Below are 21,959 nucleotides of genomic sequence, written 5' to 3'. Positions count from 1 at the left end.
AAACAGACACGTGCCTATCTAAATATAACTCCAATGTTAACACGATTATAACATTTACTAATAAGAAGAAAGGCCAGCTTTATGAAACCCAGTTTGTGTTCTTGTCTGATTTAGACCTTGTGGGTGTAGAAGTACAGTATGAGGGCGAATTTGGAACATACTAGTGTGTAGGAGTGTGTGGGAGAATGAATCTGAGCTTTCGGATTTTGTACTCTGTATAAAGCTATAAAAGTAGCATCCGGTTAAATAAGTCATGATCCTGTCTATAAAAATACTTCCAGGCCCGGTGGTGAGGTGTGTGAGCAGTGAAAGTTGTTGTCGTGTGTGTGTGGGTGGGTGAATGAATTTGTGGTTTTGGATACAATTGTGCTCCATATGATTATGAATGAACAGTAAACATCAGGACTGGTGTGTGAGGAGTATGTGTCATCAGACAAGCCGTTACCAACATCAGTGTCGGCGCACACACACCTACACATTTCCCCATGCAAAGAGCCTTTGTACTTTTCAAGCATTTTGAGCTGAACACACCCACCTAGTAAGACTACATCACATTATTCACACACGCACTCAATTGTGCCAAATGACCTCATTTCCATTACAGCACCACATGCTTTCTTTGAGACTTTTGCTTGGCGTATCAGTAATGACGCAAATGCGAATGTGTGCCAGGCAGACAGAGTTCCACTGGTTTCCCTCCACTATGCCCTTCCACACAGACCAAACTGCAGCTTTAAACCCTATTCACTGTCGCCTCACGCAAGAAGGTCCTGGGTTAGATTCCCAGGTGAAGCGGGCTGGGTTCTTTCGGTGTGGAGTTTGCATGTTCTCCCTGGTCTGGAGCTCCGGCTTCCTCCCACAGTCCAAAGACATGCGAGTGAGGGGAATTGGAAATACAAAATTGTCCATGGCTTTGTTAATATTAAATTTGAACTGGTGAATTATGTGTAACCAGTGATTACCTGTCCTGTCATGAATGTAACCAAAGTGTGTAAAACATGACATTAAAAAATCCCAATAAATAAATAAATCAATCAAACCCCATTAACACTGATGTGAGCACTTGTCAGAGATAAAGAATACATATATCATTTTAACCAGTAATAACATCATTTCAAATGCTGCATCTCTTGCCTCGCGGGACAGAAGGATTCTTAATTGGTGATGGTATAGGGATGGTTGTTTATTTGTCTGGATGACTGTGTGTGTGTGTGTGTGTGTGTGTATGTGTGGGATAGCTATGCCTACTCTATCTGCCGTCTATTGAAATGTCAAAGCAGCTTTGCTGACTCAGCACAGAGGCCTATGATTTCATCACTGAGCAATAAGTGCTATCCGATGGCTATTAGACTGTTATTAGATATTTACAATTGCTAACAGGATTATTCTTATTATTATTAGTATGTACTTTGTTATGTACTATGTATACTTTCAGCATGTAGCAGACACCTTAAAGCGACTTACAGTCCTGTGACAGTGTACAGTCTAAGCAATTAAGGGTTAGGGGCCTTGCTCCTAGCAGTGCTTTGAACCAGTTACGTTCTAAATACTAGTCCAGTACTATATCCACTAGGCTACAACATCCCTCAACGTCACACAGACCAAACTGCAACTTCAAACCCCATTAACACTCACATGAGCACTTGTCAGCAATAAAAATACACATGTAATACATATATCATTTTTACCAGTAATAACATCATCAAATGCTGCATCTCTTGCTTTTCGTTATTCTTAATTGGTGATGGCATGGGGATGGTTGAGTATGTGTCTGGATTACTGTGTGTGTGATGGCTATGCCTACTCTATCTGCTGTCTACTGAAATGTCATTTACATGAACAGCAGCTTTGCTGACTCAGCACAGAGGCCTGTGATTTCATCATTGAGCAATAAGTGCTATCAGATGGCTATTAGACTGTTATTAGAGATTTACAACTGCTAACAGGATTATTATTGTTATTATTATTATTATTGTTATTATGTACTTTGTTTTCATTAACATTTACAATTTCAGTATTTAGCAGACGCCTTAAAGTGACTTACAGTACAGTGACAGTATACAGTCTAAGCAATCAAGGGTTAGGGGCATTGCTCCTGGCAGTGGTGGGGCTTGAACCAGTTACCTTCTGATTACTAGTCCAGTACATTAACCATTTGGCTACAACTTGATGGAAAATGTCAGCAGTAAACACACATTTTTAATTATTCTGTTTATTTACTACTTCAGCTTTATGACCAGCCAAACTATAATCAAAACAAAATTATCAAGTCAAGACATTCATGTGCTGTGGATGTAAAAGGGCGTATCAGTAATGACGCTAATGCGAACGTGTGCCAGGCAGACAGAGTTCCACTGGTTTCCCTCCACTATGCCCTTCCACGCAGACCAAACTGCAGTTTCAAACCCCATTAACACTGACGTGAGTACTTGTCAGAATTTTAAAAAATACATATATAATTTTTTGTACCAGTAATAATATCATTTCAAATGCTGCATCTCTTGCCTTTCGTGATTCTTACTTGGTGATGGTATGGGGATGGTTGTTTATTTGTCTGAATGACTGTGTGTGTATGTGTGTGTGTGTGTGTGTGTGTGTGTGTGTGTGTGATGTCTATGCCTACTCTTTCTGCGCTCCCTCCCCTGCTGTCTACTAAAATGTCAATTACATGAACAGCAGCTTTGCTGACTCAGCACAGAGGCCTATGATTTCATCATTGAGCAATAAGTGCTATCAGATGGCTATTACACTGTTATTACAAATTTACAACTGCTAACAGGATTTTTATTTGTATTGTTATTTTTTATTATGTACTTGATCGAAAATGTCATCAGTAAACATATGTTTTTAATTATTCTGTTCATTTTTTTTACTCTAGCTTTATTACCAGCCAAAAATGTGAAGCCTGTACTGTGAGAACCAAATTTCCTAGATAAACACTTGATCTGCACCAAAGTAAATTAGGCAGGTTAATGTATCAGTTATTCTATATTTAGAAGAACAACAAAGAGCTTTAATCTTGTGTCTTCTCTTCTTCTTTATCCAGAACTGTCTATCAGAGCTCAACAGTAAGCTGCAGCAGTGCACTCCTCACTTTGTGCAGTGCGTGAGGCCCAACAGCTCTGGCCAGGCTGACACTTTTGACAGCTTGCTCGTCTCCACTCAGCTGCAATACGTGGGAGTGCTGGAGATGGTGCGCATGATCCGCTACGGCTACCCAGTGCGCATGCCCTTTACCGGCTTCCTCCACAGGTACCGTACTCTTCTATTTTCAGACCAGATCCTCTGGCAATGACATTGCACCATTATTACCTTTACCAATAGTATTGCCACTAGTACTGATACTGCTTCCACTATTATTACTAGTACTACTGTTATTACCTATTATTACTATTGCTACTATTAACACTTTTACTACTTTTACTAAATGTTCTACAATTACTACTATTACTTTTTTAATTAGGTAGATCACATTTATATTTATTACTACTTCACCATTTCTAGCATTAATACTAGTGTTACTGCCACCCCTACAATTATAATTACACATGCGATTACTATATCACAACTTTACCATGGTGCTAGTACAACAGCCACTCCTACCTGTAACTTGCAAACCTACCATGGAGATCAGTGGCTGGGTATGGTTACAGAATTAAGTCCTCCTGTCTTGCCATTCATGGCCGGCACAAAGAGTACGGAGGCGCAGCTCATTGTGGTGTCACTCCGTCTTAACTGACAGTCACCTGCTACTTGTTAAGTATTAATTCACTCCTGGTGGAAGTTTTTCTATGTATCACGGTTTCTTCCTCACAGATTTGCCAGCTGATCTGTTGGCAACCTTTTTTTTTCTCTTGAGACTGTGATGCCGGACTCAATCCGGTCTGGGTTTTTTGGGGGCACATAATGCCAGTAATCCTCATCTTTCTCTGGAAACTTTGATTGTGGCCATTACAACAGAACCTTCCCGGGGGTCATGGCTGAGAGGGCAGCGGTGGGGTGCTGCTCTTGCATTGTCATTCCCTGCTGTTCTGGGTTTCCTTTCTTCACACCTATGTGGTTGCCGAAACTTTGTTTCCACTCTATATATTTTTCCTTTGCCTTTTTTGTTTGTGGCTTTTCAGCCACAGTATTGCTCCACCTTGATTAAGCATCCTGCATTTTCAATTACACCTGGTGCCTTATTGGTGAGGCGCGACCCACTCCATTATAATGCTTAGTTCTACTACTACTACCACTAATAATAATAATTGGAATAACACAAATAGCAACAAAAGAAATACATTTACTAATAATATCCTCTTTTTTTTAATTTTATTTATGCATTTTCTCCCCTTTTTCTCCCGACTTTTAGCGCGTCCAATTGCCAGATCGCATCATGCTTCCTCTCCACTACTGCCGATCCCCGCTCTGATTTGAGGAGAACGAAGCTAACCCACGCCCCCTCCGACACGTGGGCAGCAGCCGTATGCATTTTTTGCATGCACTGGGCGAGTGCTTATGCGGATCAGCCCTGTGTATGTAGAGACACACCCTGATCAAAGCTCTCCTTTCCCGCCCCTGTGCAGGCGCCATGAATCAGCCAGCAGAAGTCGTAGTTGCATTAGTTATGAGGAGACCCCCCTATCTGGCTTACTACTATCCCACCCTTATATGAACAACAGGCCAATCATTGTTCATGTGGCCGCTCAGCCCAGCCGGATGGCAGAGCTGAGATTCGATACTTCTTTCTCCCATGACTGGTGCAATTACGACCTCTGCTGACTGATTGATGGCGCCTGCACAGAGATGAGAAAAGAGTGCTCTCAGGGTGTGTCTCTCCATACACAACGCTGAGCTGCACTGCACTTGTCAAAGTGCAGGTGATAAGATGCATAAGACATGCTGCCCAGGTGTCGGAGGGGGAGTGGGTTAGCTTCGTTCTTCTCAGTCAGAGCAGGGATCGGCATTGGTAGAGAGAAAGCATGACGCAATCGGGCAATTGGATGTGGGAGAAAAATGGGAGAAAATGCATAAAAAACAAAAACAAAAAAAATATATATGTATATATATATATATATATATATATATATATATATATATATATATATATATATATATATATATATATATATATACTGTATATGTATATAAAAAGAAGGGGTGCCCCAATACTTTTGTCCATGTGTATATAGATATACATATATAGAAAGCATAGTTGACTTATTTAATACATTTAAGGTGAAGTTCAGCCCAGCTTTAATAAGACATAGTGTTCGAGACAGAGTGTGGGAGCTAACAGCGTGGAAATGGATCTGTTCCAATGCTGTGAGAGGTCAGCCTGATCTAAGTAGAGCACCATGAATAACGAAAAAAAAAATAGAGAAGAAAGAAAGTAAGTGATGGAGTAGCCTTAAGCTGGGAAGAAGGAGAACCTTAAAATTGTAGTAAAAGCCCTGTGTTCTCTCTTGTAAGGGTTAGAGTGGGGCGTACCACTCTTTCTGTCAGAGTCGGGTACATCGTGACTTGGCTCTCACCTTTTTTCTGGAACACGTCGCCCCACCGGTGTCACACTGACACTATATCTCAGCATAAAGCCATTTACTTCTTTCTCGCTTCTCTCTTTCTATAATGTTTCATTGGGGTTGTCATTATATCTTCATTTTCTTTCTGAATTCTCATCTCTTCCACTTTTTTTTTCTTTTGTTCCATACTCACTTTCTTGCTTTCTGTCAGTTCCACTCGTTTATGTACAAAAATCATGGTTTTAGTATATTACTACTACTACTACTACAATTCATTCATTCATTCATTTGTCTATTCATTTATTCATTCTGGGTCTGATTAATTGGACGAAAGGCAGGAAACACCCCGGACAGGTCGCCAGTCCATCACAGTGCAAACACACACACATTCACACTTTACTTAACCTGCCTGCATGTCTTGGGACTGTGGGGGGAAACCGGAGCACCCCGAGGAAACCCACTTGGAAACCCACAGGGAGAACATGCAAACTCCACACAGAAAGGCCCCTAGCTGCCCGGCCTGGGAATCAAACCCAGGCCCTTCTTGCTGTGAGCTGACAGCGCTACCCACTAATACAATTACTACTACTACAATTACTACAGCACCTACAACTACTACTACAAATTATACTAGACTACTTCTTCTTTTGGCTGCTCCTGTTAGGGTTTCAAGGTATTTTCTACCATATGAATGTATGGGAAACAGGTTAATGCGTTCTATGGTCCTGTGGAACTGCATATGTTTTAGGCTAATGTAAAATAATAGGGTTGTTTTTGACACTTGTACACTGTAAATAACACAAATATAATATAAAAAACTGAAATACAATTAAAAAATTGTTTCCCTATGCTTCTTAATTGTGGAGATGCTTGATCTTGAAATACCGTATTCCATTCAGTAAAGACGCATTCACATTAGAAGCGGCACAATAGCATTTGCACTGGCTGTGCCGTTATTTCCTATGGAGTGTGGCGGTGCACAACGCTTAACGTGACTTATTACACTAAAACAACGAGCGAGGAATTTCATTAGTGGAGAGAACTTATGAGCAGTAATAATTAACAGAGGTTTAGTGTTTCTGTGTCGTTCTTTTAATACATTTGACTTTTTTACGATAAGCGTTTTAGACTCTCTTGGAAAAGCTAATTCTTACAATTTCTCAGCACCCCGAGCTATAACACAAGTTTAAAAGTGAAACAGGAGGAAAATCCAACTAAACATAAATACTAGGGCTGTCGAAGTTAACGCGATAATAACGCATTAACGCATTCTCAATTTAACGCGATTATAAAAAAATAGTGCCGTTAACGCAAATTCTAGTTCATGTTGAGACTTGACTGGTAGAACAAACGTTTTAATGTCGGACTTGCCACATAATGTAACCGAGCGTCGTAGTGTCGTAGTAATGCACTTGCATAATAAAGAAGCTGCCAGTCCTCCATTCACGTAACGCTATAGGACGGACACTTCAAAATCCTCCTTTTGGAGTGAACTGGTTTCATTTTTGATCAATATTATTTACCATTGGCTCAGGTACATGTCAAAACAAATGCTTTGTATTTCATTGGTTTAACAGCCTCATTTCACTGCTTACAGCGCTACCACTGGCCAATCGGAGAAGGTCCGCCCTCTAAATGCTAGTCTGTGATTGGGTGGTTGAATTTCGCCCGCCCTCTCTGTTTTGTAAACACTCAGCTCTCATGATCAGGAACGCGGTGAAAATGCCAAAAAGTAAACTTTTGAGGCAGCGATGAACGGACCTAAATATGAAAAGACACAACATTTAGTGAGTTAAACAGTCATTTGTTATATAATTCTTGCTTAAATTGGTCAAAAACTCTGTTATATGGGTTCTGGATTCATTCTGTGTGTTGCAGTAGCATGTCCCCCTGTTCCTAATATGATGTCCGCTTTTTGGGGTGTAATGTCCTCCTTTTTGTTACTATGAATCTGGCCACCCTAGTCTAAACACACTCAGTTCGTGTAGAAACGTCCATTAAACCACTGGGTAGTATTACTGCCTAGTATGTGAGTGAATAAAACTCCCTTACAGTTTTCTCTTGTCCCAGCAGTTTTTAACATCAGTACATTTAGCATAAAATGTGTTCAGCATTGTAATTGTAACATTTCACTTAAAAATCCTTGTTTTCTATAACATTTACACAGATTTTTTTTAATGCGATTAATCGCGATGAACTATATGAAATTCTGAGATTAATCGCGATTAAAAATTTTAATCGTTTGACAGCCCTAATAAATACATGTGGACGCTTTCGGAGTGAATTTGACGGTTATTTCACACAAATGCAGATTCGTCTCATATTCGCACTTTGATGACGTTTAACCGCACCGCTCAAGCCGAGCGCTGAACAAAGCAGCTGTCGCACACGTCAAGTTTAAGGGTACAAACTTCTCAACAAAGGACGCCGAGTTTCAAAGACTTTGTATTTAGGGGACGTTGAGGTACCACTGTACTTCCTAAGTGAATTTTAGTAGTGTGATATTTTATGTCATTGTTTTTTATTTCTTTTTGCCCTCACATTGATCATTTTTGCTTTGTTGTTTTTGAAAGTGTTGTTCCCTGGCAGTGCCCGGCACCCTCTCTGTCTCTTTGTCTCACGTTTGCTATGTAAAGGATAAAAGGATTATGTTAACATTCCACTAAGATAATAAATCAGGACACTGCTGGTCACATGATGCTGAAGTTTCCACTAATTTGTTGTAAACATCATTAATCTTTCAGCTGAGAAACAGGACAGACAGACTGATGAGAAAGAGTCACGCGGAGGGTCAGACAGACCGGTTTAGAGACTTCAGCTTGATGGTTCATCTCAAGTCAGATTCCATTTTTAACCCTGGATTAAAAAAAAAAAAAAAACATAGCTGGTCTTGTGCCTGTGATTGTTATAAAATGAAAGATAACATAGCTCAGATCTTGTGATAACGGCTGATGTGACTTAATGAAAAGAAGCAGATTGTTTTCTGACAGATGTCAGATTTTTTATTCAAGCTAAAAGGTCAAGCGTGCTTTAAGGATTTATTATGTGATTTCCTGCTGGAAAGTCTTTGGTAACACATTATGTCCAAAAATATTTGCATGTCTATTTTTATTTTTGGATTTGTGGATTTCAGCCACAGCCTAACTAGTGCATACAATCAAGCATAAAGACAAAGTTCTGTGTGTCACATGATGCCATTTCTTTTATTTTTGCCCTCCTAGAGCCGCCCTGGTCAACAGAAAGGGCCGTTAATACTAAATAAAAACATTTAGAAGCAAGAATAGTTCCACAGAGCTTAAAAAAGTCCAGAGAACAGGAACACTAGCTGGATTCCATTTCACAGGGTCCCTATGCAGTGCCCTAGGTCTGCAGACATTATTACATATTGTGTATGTAATATGAGAATAAACATTATTTTATGGACATACTACAGGTTTGTGACATCATCATGATGTGTTGTATTGCTCTGATTTGCCATGTAAAAGTTAACAAGCTAACATTCACTGCTTATTTTCACATCGTTGGTAGTTTTCAACACTGATTAATGAAAATATTAGTCTGACATCCTGATTGTACTTTTTACTGCTCTCGGATAATATGCCAGCTGTCTTAACACACAAGACACTCAAAGACTGATGGGTAAATTTTACTGTCAACTTGCTATGTACTGATGAACCGTTACTACTCCCTTCACAGTTTGAAGTTCCCTTCGAACTGAAAGCTTTAACTCCCTATGATTTAGAATCTCACTCAGAATAGCTCAATTCCCTGTGTAGTCCACATCACAGGGAACTACTGGGGTGACTGGAATGCATCCACTCGTTTTGAACATGTTTTAAAGTGTGCAGCATGTAGAAAGTGTCTGTTTTTTATGCAACTCACTACTGAGATTCAAATAAGCTTAAACATCCACCCACAGTCCTAGTATCACTATGCACAATACTACCAGCTGCAGTTATGTCATTGTTTTTTACACTTTACCATCTGGCAGTCTGAAGAATTAATTAGGGTTTGGTGGATGCCAGAAGAATGCTAAATGTATAGGCGTGGCTGTAAAGATGTAAGAACAGGATAATTGGATGGGGGTGTTTTGGCTCGGCTTCCAATAAATAGATAAATGAATGAGTGAATGAATGAAATGTACATGCACAAATAAATAAATAAAAAATATAGATACATACATACATGCATACATATAAAAATACATTCATTCATTAATTATATGTAAATACATACACATATACAGAAATACATAAATAAATTAATTAATTTATTAAATGTAAATACATACATATATAAATATATAGAACATATTCAGAAATACATAAATAAATAAGTAAAATGTACATTCATATATAAATAAATGAAAATAATGTACACATATATTGTATAAAATGTACACATTTATGTATAAAAATACATAATTTAATGTAAATATTTACTTAGGTAAATAAAATGTACATGCATAAAAAATAAAAATAAATAAAAATAATGTACATACATACATGCATACATAAAAATTAATTAATTTATTTATTAAAAGTAAATACATACATATATACAGAAATACATAAGTAAATAAATAAAATGTAGATACAAACATACATGCATACATATAAAAATACATTAAAAAGTAAATAAATATATTGATTCATTCATTCATTAAATGTAAATACATACACATACAGGAATTTATAAATAAATAAATAAATAAATAAAATGTACATGAATAAATAAATAAATAAATGACAATAATGTACATACATACATTCTTACATACAAAAATACATAAATAAATAATTTAATTAATTTATTAAATGTAAATACATACATATATAAATATACAGAACATACAGAAATACATAAATAAATAAATTAATTAATTTATTAAATGTAAATACACACATATATAAATATACAGAACATATACAGAAATATACAAATAAATAAATAATTAAAATGTACATGCATAAATAAATAAATGAAAATAATGTACATACATATATGCATAAATACATAAATACAAAAATAAATGAATGAATAAATGAAATTAATTAATTAATTAATTGAATGTAAAAACTTATATATAGAAATAAATAAGTAAATAAAATGTACATGCATAAATAAATAAATATAAATAAATAAATAAAAATAATGTACATACATACAGTACATGCATACATACATAAAAATACACAAATAAATAAATACATAAATAAATACATACATACATAAAAATACATAACAGTGTACATACATACATAAGATGAAACTTATTGATTTGTAAAACCTATAAAACTTTATTTAGTGTATTAATAAAACTTTAATACAACTTAAATTTATAAAAAAGAGAGTGCAAACAGTTTGTACAAAAGCAACTGGAAAATACTTGTTGTTTTATGGCAATGCACAGATTTTTGGAGAAATGGTTTCCTAAGTGAGGTGTAAACAATGCGACCATGGCCTGCTCAGAGCCTTGACCTCAACCCTGTTGAACACCATTAGAAGGAAACAGAATGCTCACTGTGAGCAGGTCTTGTCTCCCCACATCAGTGTTTTAGTAATGCTCTCGTGGCCTCAGGTTGATGCCTTTAGTTTTAAATGAGGCATTCAGTGAGGACATATTACCAGTTTATGCTGCACAATTCTGCTTCTGGAAGACTTTCTTTGTATTTTATATATGTGGACTCCTGAGCTCTGAGTACCAGCTGTGTTTTGTAAGGATTAATAGCTATACAAGATACTTTCCATTTCTTAATTTGTAGAGTGGACTTTTTTCTCATTATATAGACAAACATGACCTGCAGTCTGTTGCTTGACATCCCAGCAATTTTATGGTTTGTTTTCGCCGAAGGAGAGTGTGAGCATGTGTTTGTAAAAGCCAGAGCGAATGTTAGCATTACAATAGGGCTGCAGCAGGCCAGACGGGGTGACGGAGGCAGACGGCAGGAGAAAGGCCAGTTAATTGTGATGGAAATGTTGTTCTGTTTTTTGAGTGGAACGTTGCCTCATATGGAGAGGTCAGATTCTGTGCAGATTTTATTACTCTGAAGAATGGGCATGTTATCAGGCTTTGTTTAACTCACACGTGACACGTCAGATACGAAGGCATTTAAATCCGCTGCTGTTGTTATTCTCGAAAAAAACAGTCATAATGAACCAATGTTTTAACAGCTGTTATTGGATGATTTGTTATTAGATAGGATAGTTGCAAAAATTATGGATAAAAAATGCTTAATACCTTTAACTTCCAGTCATCCAGTCATTACTACTACGAGCTATCTTCAAAAAGTTTCCACAAAGTTATTTTCGTTGGAAACAGTGAGGGCTTGAGGAGTAGTAATTGATCGTGTCTGAGAGACTGAGAAAGAGCTTATCATCCAGATTTAGCGCCATCTGATTTCCATCTTTTTGAACCATTTAAAGAAGCTTTAAGAGGAAGAAAATTTTCATGTGATGATGATGTGAAAGCAGCGGTACATCAGTGGCTATGCGCTCAACCAAAAACATGTTTTGCTTATGGCATTAAAATGATATGACGCTGGGACAAATGCATCACAAAGGAAGGTGACTATGTAGAAAAGTGATGTCATTTGTTTTTGAAATTCTTGATAAATAGAGTTTAAAAAGTGCGTAAACTTTTTAAGAACCCTCGTGGTAATAATATTCATCAATTCATACATTCAATAATTACTATTGACAAATTTGAAACTATCTTATAGGTTTGTAGGAGTTTTAATGGGTTAAAACAAACTCCTGCATTTTTGTCCTTACCTGCAGGTACAGAGAGCTGGTAGACACCACACTGATAGACGGAAGAACAATGTCGGCAGAGGAGAAGTGCCGCCATGTTCTTCAGTCCTGCAAGCTCCAGGGATGGCAGGTAAGTAGGCGCACCTTCCTCTAAACCAGGGGTTACCAACATGGTGCAGAGCATGTTTTAGAAATAGCACCAGTGACCATAGAGCTCCGTCTAATAATTGTATTTGTCTTGCTGTTCTTTTTGAATCATTAATGCTTGCATTAATGTAGATTTGAAAATGACACTACTGAATATAAAACTTTAAAAACAAAAATTTATATATGAACTCTGAACTTGTCTGGGGGCGAAGTTATATATCGTGCGCAAGACAAGCATCCATCTCACTCAGTTTGGGCAATGTTCTACTGGGAAACTTTGGGTCCTGCCATCCATGTGGATGTTACTTTGACACGTACCACCTACCTAAGCATTGTTGCAGACCATGTACATCCTTTCATGGAAACGGTATTCCCTGATGGCTGTGGTCTCTTTCAGCAGGATGATGCGCCCTGCCACAGAGCATAAATGCATCAGGAATGGTTTGAGGAGCACAACAACGGGTGAGGTGTTGACTTGGCTTCCAAATTCCCCAGATCTCATCCAATCGAGCATCTGTGGGATGTGCTGGACAAACAAGTCCAATCCATTGAGGCCCCACCTCGCAACTTACAGGATCTGCTGCTAACATCTTGGTGCCAGATACCACAGCATTTCTTAATGTTATGCCTGAACTGTATATATATACAGTGTATCACAAAAGTGAGCACACCCCTCACATTTCTGCAGATATTTAAGTATATCTTTTCATGGGACAACACTGACAAAATGACACTTTGACACAATCAAAAGTAGTCTGTGTGCAGCTTATATAACAGTGTAAATTTATTCTTCCCTCAAAATAACTCAATATACAGCCATTAATGTCTAAACCACCGGCAACAAAAGTGAGTACACCCTTTAGTGAAAGTTCCTGAAGTGTCAATATTTTGTGTGGCCACCATTATTTCCCAGAACTGCCTTAACTCTCCTGGGCATGGAGTTTACCAGAGCTTCACAGGTTGCCACTGGAATGCTTTTCCACTCCTCCATGACGACATCACGGAGCTGGCGGATATTCGAGACTTTGCGCTCCTCCACCTTCCGTTTGAGGATGCCCCAAAGATGTTCTATTGGGTTTAGGTCTGGAGACATGCTTGGCCAGTCCATCACCTTTACCCTCAGCCTCTTCAATAAAGCAGTGGTCGTCTTAGAGGTGTGTTTGGGGTCATTATCATGCTGGAACACTGCCCTGCGACCCAGTTTCCGGAGGGAGGGGATCATGCTCTGCTTCAGTATTTCACAGTACATATTGGAGTTCATGTGTCCCTCAATGAAATGTAACTCCCCAACACCTGCTGCACCCATGCAGCCCCAGACCATGGCATTCCCACCACCATGCTTGACTGTAGGCATGACACACTTATCTTTGTACTCCTCACCTGATTGCCGCCACACATGCTTGAGACCATCTGAACCAAACAAATTAATCTTGGTCTCATCAGACCATAGGACATGGTTCCAGTAATCCATGTCCTTTGTTGACATGTCTTCAGCAAACTGTTTGCGGGCTTTCTAGTGTAGAGACTTCAGAAGAGGCTTCCTTCTGGGGTGACAGCCATGCAGACCAATTTGATGTAGTGTGCGGCGTATGGTCTGAGCCCTGACAGGCTGACCCCCCACCTTTTCAATCTCTGCAGCAATGCTGACAGCACTCCTGCGCCTATCTTTCAAAGACAGCAGTTGGATGTGACGCTGAGCACGTGCACTCAGCTTCTTTGGACGACCGACGCGAGGTCTGTTCTGAGTGGACCCTGCTCTTTTAAAACGCTGGATGATCTTGGCCACTGTGCTGCAGCTCAGTTTCAGGGTGTTGGCAATCTTCTTGTAGCCTTGGCCATCTTCATGTAGCGCAACAATTCGTCTTTTAAGATCCTCAGAGAGTTCTTTGCCATGAGGTGCCATGTTGGAGCTTTCAGTGACCAGTATGAGAGAGTGTGAGAGCTGTACTACTAAATTGAACACACCTGCTCCCTATGCACACCTGAGACCTAGTAACACTAACAAATCACATGACATTTTGGAGGGAAAATGACAAGCAGTGCTCAATTTGGACATTTAGGGGTGTAGTCTCTTAGGGGTGTACTCACTTTTGTTGCCGGTGGTTTAGACATTAATGGCTGTATATTGAGTTATTTTGAGGAAAGAATAAATTTACACTGTTATATAAGCTGCACACAGACTACTTTTCATTGTGTCAAAGTGTCATTTTGTTAGTGTTGTCCCATGAAAAGATATACCTAAATATCTGCAGAAATGTGAGGGGTGTACTCACTTTTGTGATACACTGTATATATATATATAAATTCGTAATACTCAGTACCCCTGAAGTAGCTCTCAGTTTTAAAAAGGTTGGTGGCCCCTGTTCTAAACACTTCCGACTGACACACATACACCCCATGCTTGATTTTGTAATGCACCCACCCTTCCCACAGATTGGCAGCAGCAAAGTGTTCCTGAGGTACTGGCAGGCCGACCACCTAAACGATCGCTGCCACCAGCTCCACAGAAAGATTGTCACCTGTCAGAAAGGTAGTCCCATCATCCGCTAGCACTTCTTTTTCATTGTTTTTATCCTTACTTTGCTAACTGAAGTGTATGAATACATGGCAGTGGCGCGTGGCTGGTTGGTGAGGCTGCGTATACGTCGCACGCTGAGGTATCAGCAAAGGGAACAGTGCAATGTGCAGCAGTTCCTGCAGGGGGCAGAAGACCTGGGTCTGCACGCGTACGACAGCCTGGTTATTCAGAACGCGGCCGATATTGCGAGAGAGAACGACCGCCTGAGGGGCCATATCAGCACTCCACCTCTGGGGGAGAGACCCGAACCTGTAGGCACAGAGGACAACTCGCCCAAAAGGTGAACTGCTGTTAGCGTGCTGTTAGTTCTGAAATACTTATATATTATAAATATTGTTAAGATTATTTGTATATGTGCCTAATTTCCAAATATTACTAGCATTGTTGGAAAAGTGTTAGAGAGGCATTATTTAGCATAATCCCAATATTTCCAAGGTGGTAACAGCTGACCAATTAGAAGCGTAATGGGTAGAATTTAGTGGTTACATTGTAATCTAAACAAATGTACATTTTTAAAACCCACAATGTTGACCTTACATGAGTCTGTAATGTGTATATAATGACTGACAGGAGGGATGTAAACTCAAACAGCACTCAAACTTGTACTTTAGGGAACTATAAATATTGACCAGTCTTCCTCTACCCCTCCTTAACCTTGCTACTTTAACCTTTGTTTGACTGTTAGACAACTACTTTAATTCTTGTTAGGGTCGCAGTGGGTATGGCTTACCCAGAATTACTGGCCACAGACCCTGGAGAGAACATCACTACATTGTTAACATAGCCAATCATGTCTGTATGTAGACTCCCAGCTGGCCGATAGCACCACTGGGGATTAAAACCCTGGATCCCAGCTGTAGTGGGCTAGCATTTTTTTTTGCCATCCAAGTGCCTCAAAATACAAATATATTAGAAAAACAAAGCCTAATTGTTAATAACATTTAAATTTCTCTTAATTTAAATAATTGTTAACGGACTCCAAAATAATCATTTCAGGAAGTAAAATATCTTAAATATAGGCAAGCGTCAAATATATTAAATTAAATTTATTATTATTATTATCAATTTAATTGCTATTATTATTATTATATTATTTATTAGTATTAGATAATTATTAATAATAACTTATATGGTTATCATTATTATTATTAATAATTATATTATTATTATTTATTATTATTATTATTAATAATTTTTAGAATGATGATGATTATTATTATTAGATTATTATTATTATTATTAGAAGAAGAACAAGAAGAAGAATTCCTTATTCGTCATATATACAGGTGTACAGTACAATAAAATTCTTTTTCCGCATATCCCAGCTTGTTTGGAAGCTGGGGTCAGAGTGCAGGGTCAGCCATTGTATGGCACCCATGGAGCAGACAGAGTTAAGGGCCTTGCTCATGGGCCCAACAGTGGCTGCATAGCAGAGCCTGGATTTGAACCACCAATTTTCCGACTGATAGCCCAAAGCTCTACCCACTAGACCAGGTTTTTTTTCAAGCCATGCACATTTTGTCCATGATTTTTTATGCGACTCAGGCAACACAAATAATCTACAATGTATTTTACTCTCTCTGCTCTGCTCTGTACAGTCTAGTCACACTGTGGTTTACAAGATGTAATATAAAGCCTCCACAAGGGGGCGTTGGCGTACAAGTTTATTTAATTCTTTTTTTTTTTCAGCAACCCATTTTTGACAAACCCTGCACTAGGCTACTGCTGTCCCTCTTTATTATTATTATTATTATTATTATTATTAATAATAATAATTAGTAATAATAATAATAAATATATAAAAAAAATAATTTTGACATTTTAATGACTTTAAAGTAAAATAAGCTGTTGGAGTTAAAACATTTTACACTATTTTTTATTGGATAAAAATATTTGGCAATAAATTAATACATTATAAATAAATTTTCCTACTGATTTGGATGCTGTGGATTCTTTATTGAATATGTATTGTGCATTTAAGGTGGTAATTGTAGGAGGGGGATTAGCCTTCCTGAATTGACTTATGTCTGGTTGAATCTTGATGGTTTACATTTTTTTACACAGCTGGCAATATTGAGAGCTTTCCAACATGTAATGGTCTTTGTATGTTCAAGTTAATCCAAATCAATCTGTTTCTGTGGAGTACATGGCATCCCTGTACCCATGTTTTCTAGAAGTCACGATTTATCTACTGGCTATAATAAAACTGGTAAAACATTACTGCTAAGAAAGACATTGCACAATCCAACACTACTCTACAACCTATAAATAGTAAGTAGACATTATAAAAACGACCAGTGTTTTTAGCGGTTTTATGAGTTCTTCTTGTTCTTGGTAAATTTCCAATGGAATGTACTGCTCCACTGCAACAATGGCACTGTGTGTGTGTGTGTGTGTGTGTATTTGTCCATCTTGTCAGTGTTTAAGCAGACCCAAGGATGAATGGTTGGCAGTACCACATATAATCATAAAATCACTTAGTATTACGTAGCGGTGCCAGGGCGGATGATGCATGCACACATAAATTAGGTTTATTCTGAATTAGCTGATCTTTCTGTGAGACCTTTAAAAAAGTACAGTGGACCTCTGGGCCTGCAGTCTAATAGCCGTGTTGTCTGGGTAGTGAGTGTGTGAGAGGAAAAAGAAGACTTCCTTTTATTGACATCCATACACATAGACAGACAGACAGACAGACAGACAGACAGACAGACAGACAGACAGACAATACGACAGTTAGATAGACAGGCAGATAACAGGCAGACAGACAGATTGTTAGCTGGATAGACAGACAGACAGACAGACAGACAGACAGACAGACAGACAGACAGATAAATTATATGTAGATAAATAGATAGACAGGTAGATAGATAGATAGATAGATAGATAGATAGATAGATAGATAGATAGATAGATAGATAGATAGATAGATAGATAGATAGATAGACAGACAGACAGACAGACAGACAGATCGATCGACAGATAGACACACAGGCCGACATACAGGTAGATAGATAGAAAGACAGATGGACAGACACACAGGCCAACATACAGGTAGATAGATAGAAAGACAGATGGACAGACATACAGATAGATAGACAGACAGACAGGTAGATAGACATACATACAGACAGATACATAGATAGACAGGCCAAAATACAGGTAGATAGATAGAAAGACAGACGGACAGATACACAGACAGACAGATAGATAAATAGACAGACAGATAGATAGATAGATAGATAGATAGATAGATAGATAGATAGATAGATAGATAGATAGATAGATAGATAGATAGATAGATAGATAGGCCAACATACAGGTAGATAGATAGAAAGACAGATGGACAGACATACGACAGATAGACAGACAGACCGGTAGACAGACAGACAGACAGACAGACAGACAGACAGACAGACAGACAGACAGACAGACAGACAGACAGACAGATAGATAGATAGATAGATAGATAGATAGATAGATAAAAATATAGATAAATAAATATATAGGCAGGCAGGCAGGCAGATAGGTAGACAGACAGAGAGATAGGTAGATAGACAGACAGATAGGATTCTTTTTTGTTACAGCAGCTCTCAGCTCTACATCAGACAAACAACTTGCTAAATACATACATACAACATCCACTGATACAGTAAAACAGCTGTATAATTTAACACTACTAAATCGATAGCATACAATAATTATAGGTATTTTGTATAAATTATTAAATAGTCTGATGGCAGCTGTTCGGTAACGACTTCCTTTACCGTTCAGTCCTGCATCTAGGTGGAATGGCGAAACGTTTCGAGGGAATGAAGTGAGTGCGAACAACTGCTGATTATTGAGTTTAGTTTCGTGACCCAGTTATGGAGCTGGCCTTTTTAATGAGTTTATTTATTCTGTTTCTGTCTGTTGTATGAGCACCCTCACACCAGCACTCCAATGAAAAGAGCACTGGCCACCACAGACTGATCAAAAGTACACATTTAGTACAATAAAATCATTTCCTTACATAATTACACCAGGTTCTATGACTGAGGTAGATAAATCCCGTCACTCAATTCATGATGTTAATCTTCACCACCCCCACAACTCACCAATCCTGCCCATCTCGATTTCACCCTGTTCCCAGAGGACCGACAGATGGCAGTCCCAGATTAAAGGGCAAATATCAAACAAGCTGACGCTCATCATATCATACCAGGAAAATCTGCCCTGGGATTAATCAAAAGATAAGCTTTTTAGTCTTTTATTTTGATCATCATTTACATTAATAGCATTTGGCGGACACTTTTATCCTAAGCAGCTTATAATTGCGAGCATATATAATTACAAATATATACAAAGCATAGAGAAATAGCAAGCAATTGAGGATTAAAGGCCTTGTTTAAGCGCCTAACCATGGTAGCTTGGCAGTGGTGGGGCTTAAACCAACACTTGCTGATGAGCTACCATATTCGAGCTACCACTCGTACTAAAATATGTTGCGTCCCTACTAAAAATCGTCTGGTCATCGTGAAAAACCCAGTATTGATTCTACTAATTCTAGTGCTGATCTAGCAGCTGATTAGCACCTTTAATGCCTGTGGAACACTGAAAGCCCCGGCCAGAGCTGTATGGAGATTTCTGCTCATAGGAACTAACAGCTGGACACATAATGATAAAATAATTAACAAATCTTGGTTACATAAAATGTGGAAATTAAACGTCTGGTGAATAAATATAAATAGAACGCCTTTATTTGTCATATATACATATACACGTGTACAGTACAACGAAATTCTTTCTTCGTGTATCCCAGCTTGTTTGGAAGCTGGTGTCAGAGCACAGGGTCAGCCATTGTATGGCACCCCTGGAGCAGACAGGGTTAAGGGCCCAACAGTGGCTGCATGGCAGAGCTGAGATTTGAACTCCTTTCAGTTGATAGCCTAAAGCCCTACCTACTAGGCTACCACTGTCAAGTGCAGTGGCGTGCAAAGAGACATGACTTCAACCCTGTTGAATACCTTTGGAATGAATTGGAATGTTGATTGCAAGCCTGGCCACACACACATATATATATAAACACACACACACACACACACACAAACTCACTCACTCACTCACTTTCTTAACCACTTATCCAATTAGGGTCGCAGGGGGGTGCTGGAGCCTATCCCAGCTTCTCAATGAACACCCTGAACGGGGCACTAGTCCATCGCAGGGCAGACACACATACACACACCCATTCACCTATACGGCAATTCCGTGTCTGCAATTAATAGCCTGACAGCATGTCTTTGGACTGTGGGAGGAAACCGGAGCTGCCGGAGGAAACCCATGCAGACACTGGGAGAACATGCAAACTCTGCACAGAAAGGACCTGGACCACCCCACCTGGGGATCGAACCCAGGACCTTTTTGCTAGGAGGCGACAGTGCTACCCACCGAGCCACCGTGCTGCCCACACACAAACTCACACAACTTAAATCAAAGGTAGCTTTATTGGCATGACAAATAAGAACATAAGTATTGCCAAAGGTTAATTACAGTTATAGGAAAAAGATAAAAAAAGAAGAAAAAATAACAATAAAATAGTACAATATGGACAAAATAATTAAATTAAATTATAATATTAAAAAAACAGTGCAAATAATAACAACAATATTTATTTATTAGGATTTTAACGTCATATTTCACACACTTTGGTTACTTTCATGACAGAACAAGTAGCCACTCGTTACACAAGATTCATCAGTTCACAAGTTTAATGTCACACACAATCATGGACAATTCTGTATCTCCAATTAACCTGACTGCATATCTTTGGACTGTGGGAGGAAACTGGCGCTCCTGCAGAAAACCCACTCAGACACAAAAAGAACATGCAAACTACACACAGAAAGGGCCTGGACCACCCCACCTGGGGATCAAACCCAGGAACTTCTTGCTGTGAGGCAACAGTGCTACCCACTGAGCCACCGTGCTGCCCGTAACAACAATAAAAGTGGTAACAGTGATAGTAACACACACACACACACATACACATACACTCACTTCAAAATATTGTAGAAAGTCTTTCCAGAACAGTGGCAGTAATAGCTGCAAGTGTTGGTTGCTAGACAACACCCTATAACTGCTTGTCCTTTTGGCATGGGATGTCCAGCAAGCTCATGGTCAGATGTCCACTTACTTTTTGCCATTAAGGGTATTAATTAATAAGTTGATTGTTTACATAAATTGTGCACATATATTACAGGTTACCATAGATTGAAGATCTAAAATTAAGTAAAGGTGTGAAATTAATAATGTTAATTAAATTTAATACTCTGCATTTTTGTCTCAGGCCCATGGAAAAAAGCGTGAGGGTAAATGATACAGCAGGCCGTGGTGGAACCAGGACTATCAGACACTTCCGTTCCAGTTCTGTTCCTCTCACCATAGTCATGGACAACTTGGTACAGTCCAGCATTGGGCCATCAATCAAACTGGCCATGCAGTCTGCTTCCCACAGTATTGAAGATGGGGGTAGCGGTTGCCTCTCATCACCACGGAAACAGCCTCCTCCCAAACCAAAGAGGGACCCGAACACGCGTCTGAGTGCATCTTACGAGGCCGTAAGCGCTGGACTGAGTATCGCGCCTAAAGATGGTGCTGCTGATGGCCAAGCCTCGCCCTCTGGAAGCCCACCGAAAACCCAGCTGTCGCCCACTGACCGTACGTAATTTAACACTACCAATTATTTACTACATGGTGGCATCACTGTATAAATATTTAATTCATAAAGTTAAAACATTTCTGAAAATTTGATCTTTTTTTAAATTTGACCTTATAATTGTAAGGGACATATACACCGATCAGCCATAACATTAAAACCACCTCCTTGTTTCTACACTCACTGTCCATTTTATCAGCTCCACTTACCATATAGAAGCACTTTGTAGTTCTACAATTACTGACTGTAGTCCATCTGTTTCTCTGCATGCTTTGTTAGCCCCCTT

At 38.8% G+C, this 21,959-nt stretch overlaps 1 protein-coding gene across 2 annotated transcripts in view; it reads left to right on the top strand.

The window, feature by feature from the left end:
• Window positions 1-21,959, top strand: part of myo16 (myosin XVI) — a 313,223-nt gene that overhangs the window by 181,724 nt on the left and 109,540 nt on the right. For both annotated transcript variants that reach the window (XM_063006388.1, XM_063006387.1), the window contains exons 27-31: window positions 3,047-3,252; window positions 12,285-12,387; window positions 14,838-14,934; window positions 15,016-15,262; window positions 21,305-21,675. In XM_063006388.1, coding sequence (XP_062862458.1) covers window positions 3,047-3,252; window positions 12,285-12,387; window positions 14,838-14,934; window positions 15,016-15,262; window positions 21,305-21,675 — 1,024 coding nt within the window. The remainder of the gene's footprint in view (window positions 1-3,046; window positions 3,253-12,284; window positions 12,388-14,837; window positions 14,935-15,015; window positions 15,263-21,304; window positions 21,676-21,959) is intronic.

Source organism: Trichomycterus rosablanca, chromosome 12 (assembly GCF_030014385.1).
Source record: "Trichomycterus rosablanca isolate fTriRos1 chromosome 12, fTriRos1.hap1, whole genome shotgun sequence".
NCBI classification, from domain to species: Eukaryota; Metazoa; Chordata; class Actinopteri; order Siluriformes; family Trichomycteridae; genus Trichomycterus; species Trichomycterus rosablanca.
The sequence above is the reverse complement of the archived record's forward strand: the minus strand, read 5'-3'. Positions and strand labels throughout refer to the sequence as shown.